This window comes from Cyrtonyx montezumae, unplaced genomic scaffold (genome assembly GCF_038088225.1).
Source record: "Cyrtonyx montezumae isolate F1298 unplaced genomic scaffold, pur_monq_1.0 scaffold_3, whole genome shotgun sequence".
Taxonomy (NCBI): domain Eukaryota; kingdom Metazoa; phylum Chordata; class Aves; order Galliformes; family Odontophoridae; genus Cyrtonyx; species Cyrtonyx montezumae.
In genome coordinates, this window is record NW_027072034.1 from 106,216,904 (window position 1) to 106,221,232 (window position 4,329).

General features: G+C 47.3%; 1 protein-coding gene across 1 annotated transcript; it reads left to right on the forward strand.

The window, feature by feature from the left end:
- The first annotated feature begins 347 nt into the window (after positions 1-347).
- Positions 348-1,737, forward strand: SNAPC3 (small nuclear RNA activating complex polypeptide 3). The gene has a single exon (XM_065741213.1). It carries the CDS (start codon positions 353-355, stop codon positions 1,481-1,483), a length of 1,131 nt encoding a protein of 376 aa, XP_065597285.1. The 5' UTR covers positions 348-352; the 3' UTR covers positions 1,484-1,737.
- The last annotated feature ends 2,592 nt before the right edge of the window (positions 1,738-4,329 follow it).

Consider the following 4,329-nt stretch of genomic DNA (forward strand, 5'->3'; position numbering starts at 1 on the left):
GTTGGGTCCAACCAAATGTCTTCGGTTTACCTCTCAGTGTGCTGGGCTTTATTCAGCGTGGCTTGAGAAGTCACACGGGTGGCATCTGACCACAAGGAAGCCGTCACTAGACCAGAACTTTGCTCAGCACCGTGAGAAGGTGGAGAATGTGCACTGGAGCTCTGGCCATAGCACCAAGCCCCCATCCTGGACACAGCACGAAGCCGCCCAAGCCCGCCAAGCAGCAATACCGGCGCCCGGTGGCAGCCCACCCTGCTCCCCCAGTCTTCGGCGCCCGGCGCGGCTGAGGCGGGGCGGGCCGGCAGTGACGCGCTTCCCCCGCGACTGCCGGCGGCGACTTGCGCGCCTCGATATGGCGGCGGAGGCGACCGAGTACGAGGCGGGGGAGCCGCACACCCGCGCCTTCCGCGTGGGCGCGCTGGGAGGCCGCTGGCGGCAGTGCCTGCAGCCAAGAGACCTCTCGCTGGCCGAGGAGGAGGAGGAGGAGGAGGCGGCCGGGGCCGTGGCGGAGGAGCTGGGCTGCACGGTAGAGACGGCGGCCGAGCTGCGGGCCTTGTGCAGCGCCGATACGTTAGGATGTGCTGATCAAGAGAGGGACCCAGAAGCGATTCCTGAAGACAGCGAGCTGGAAACGCTGCGGTTGAGGAAGAAGGCGCTGCAGAGGCGGGAAGAAAGGATCATTGTGGATCGGGCGTGCAGACAGGAAACGCTCACCTACGAGATGGAGTCGCACGCTGTTGGGAAGAGGCCGGACGACGCAGCAGATCTGGTCGAGGAGGGAGAGCTGCTCCTGACTCTGAACATCTTCTATCCCGTCATATTCCAGAAGCACAAGGAGCACAAGCCCTACCAGACGGTCCTGGTGCTGGGCAGCCAGAAGCTCACTGAACTCAGAGACTCCGTGTCCTGCGTCAGCGACCTGCAGATCGGCGGGGAGTTCAGCAGCGAGCCGGACCGCGCGCCAGAGCACATCAGCAAGGACCTCTACAAATCTGCTTTCTTTTACTTTGAAGGCATCTTTTATAATGATAGCAGATACCCGGAGTGCAGAGATCTGAGCAGGACGATTATTGAGTGGTCCAAATCTCGTGACAGAGGCTATGGAAATCTTCAGTCTGTCAAAATGGAGGACTACACATTCAGTGATTTGTCCCTCAGAATTGGCTTTCCGTACCTCTTCTGCCACCAAGGGGACTGTGAGCACATCATTATTGTCACAGACATACGACTTATTCATCACGAGGACTGCCTGGACAGGAACCTCTATCCATTGTTAACCAAAAAACACTGGTTATGTACCAGAAAATGTTTTGTGTGCAAAATGTATACAGCCAGGTGGGTAACCAACAAGGACAGCCTGGCAGCAGAGGATCCTTGTTTCTTCTGTGACGTTTGTTTCCGAATGCTCCATTATGATGCAGAAGGCAATAAGCTGGGAGACTTTCTCGCATATCCCTATGTCGATCCTGGGATTTTCAACTAAAACTTACATAAGCCAGAATAGATTCAACGGACTGCACTGATGAAACCGTTGCCCTAGATATTTAAACCACCAAACAGCTTGAGCATTGACCATCCCATAGGGTTTGGGGTTAGGCTTTTATTCCATCTCCTCAAAGAAGGAAGGAGCCCTTTACATTTGAAGTGTTTTTGGTGTGCTTTTACAATCACATAAGATAAGCTAGCATGGAAAAATATGCTCGGATGTATATATTTTAATAAAGTACATTTTTCTAACGTGCTTGGACTACAATATAGTAATTTGGAGATTAGAGTAAAAATCTGGATGCTTTGAAGAGAGAACACCCTTACAGAAGTAGATGGTTGGTGTTTAGTGGGTTTGGGTTTTTAATTTTTGAGAAATCTTGTGCATCCAAGGCTCTGTTAACTTTAAAGGATGAAACCATGCCTGGAAAACTGGTGGTTACCTCTGAGCAAGGTTGGAAAATAAGTGTAGTAATTAGCCTGCCCACAGCAGAGGGTTGGAATTAGGTTATCTTTAAGGTCCCTTCCAACCAAAGCTATCCTGCGATTCCCAGAGAAAACACTTGCGGGAGGAAACAGGGCAAGATGGAGAGAAACTCGTATTTCCAAGGTTCCTTGGAAATTAGGAGAGAAGCAATGGATCTAAGGCATCACCAGAGCCTGTGGCAAAATTAGCAGTAAAATTACAATTTTTGGATGAGCACCAGGCTCTGTTCATCTCTAAAACCAATGCGCCCCTCAGTTCTGGAGCACTCCCCCAGGAATGCCCATGCCCATCAGGACAGACCAGCTGCTCCATCAGAGATGTAGGCTATGAAATCCCAGCACTGGAAACCCCAACCACCTACTTTACTTGTCTGGAGCACTAGAAGAACCCTAAAGCAAGAACTCCATCTTATTTGCCTAATTTCTTATATTTTTTAAAACACCGTGAGTAACTTCAAGTCTTCATCTCAGTACAAAGATGCAGAAAAGCCTGGTAGTCTCCCTAATAGAAATGAGGAGCTGAACAGTATGTTTGTCAGCGAGCAAATCCCCCAGTAAAAGGTCTGACTCATGAAGTAATGAAACAATTACTGTTAGATGCTATTATTTATTAGTTATAGCACAGTAGCACTTACAGCCTAGGACAAGCTCCCACTGTGCATGGCACAACACAAACACTGAGCAGAACACGTAATCCGAGTGCTATTTGCAGAGCCACTGCATTATGCCAAAATGCAAACAAATGGTATTCCCATCAACACTAATAGCAGCAGCAGTTATTTGTGCTGTCAGGAGGAAGGCAGCTTACCCAGCTTGGGAGTGCCATCCCTTCTCCCTATGGGCCTTCAGGCAGTTCACACTGCCCCTGAGGAAGAAATGCAGATGGGGAGTACGAGGGTTGGTATGCAGGCTTTTGCTTTGGCAGATACCTCTGGAAAAGCAAATTAAAAGGCAGAGGTAACCCTTGATGAGTGCTAGCCTGAGAGGGGAAAGAATAGCACTTAGAAGCAAACATGCTGATTGGCAGCAACTCTCAAGTCATCCTCAAATGCAACCTCAGGTTCTCCAGGTGAGATGCTGCACAATTTGTCAAGCAGGGATATGACCAAAGGCAATGGTTTTGGCTGTGGGAGGGAGAACACATGCTGAGCTTTGGGGAATTCAGCTCTGTCATGCTGAGGGATGTCCTCTTTTGATAGCTGGGCAAAGCTTCATTGCTGAAGTGATTGAATGTCACATGAAAAGAAAAGCATAAACACCCTTGGGAAATTCATGGAGAACTCACACTGATGAAGAATATGATCCAGCAGGCATTTTCTTTCACTTAATTTACTGTTTCTATTACTTTTTTATTTTGTCTCAGCCTGTGTCCTTTGAAGATAAATTCTGACTTTTTAAGATACCAGTATGATTCAAAGCTCACTGAGGTCTCCAGAAAGACACAATTCATCTGGACTTGAAATGGACCCATAAATCTGAGGGAGGGGGCTTGGCTTTTTCAGCAGCAGATTGTGTAGTTCTGTTGCAACCATTTACACATTTTGCCATCAAATGCAGCATATTCCTACAAGCCAGGTGCTGGAAAACTTTTGCTCTTGTGTTTGGAAGATTTTTGCACATTTATATATAGGCCAATATACAATGCCAGTTAATGTGAAACTGCAGACAGATAACAGTTTTTTTCCCCTATAGAAAAACTAAAATATTCAGTAACTTTGTTTGAAGACATCACAATCTTAGTCTGTAAAGTCAAAACTAACAGTGGATAGAATCCATTTCAGATACTGTACAATAAAGAAAGTAACCAGAACACTCCACCAAGTGTCCCATCAATAACACAATCACTGCAATGTCACACAGAAGTGTCAAGGAGCCTCATGGGTGGTTTGAAAAGATCAGAAGTGACCATAAACTTTTTAAAATAAACTGGAATAGATGGCCAAATCATCCTAACTAAAAGCAACACTGCCAAGATCCTCTAGAAGGCAAGAGGAAAACAAGTGTTTGTTAGGTTTTGGTTTTGTTTTTTTTTTTTAACAGCTCAGAGCTAGTGAAAATCAGCCAGACTTGAGCGGGATGACACTTTTATGGGACATTTTGTATTACACTTTTACTCTTCTGGAAGAGGACTATTAAGTGCACATTGGTGTCAAATGGAAAATTCATCATTTCAGTCATCCCATCTGCCTTTTTCCAGTCCTAGTGCACAACAGTCAGACCATGACAGAGGTGCAGGAACAGCTGCACTGACCGCCTTAGGAAGACAGACACCAGCTAGGGAATGGTCACCCGGGGGCTCTTGACAATCGCTCCAGACAGCTGAAATCAAAGGCTGTAAGGAAGTATGGCTTTCCCTTC

What these genes read in the sequence shown, in the direction of transcription:
- SNAPC3 (XM_065741213.1), top strand. Translation starts at nt 353, where the DNA reads ATGGCGGCGGAGGCGACCGAGTACGAGGCGGGGGAGCCGCACACCCGC.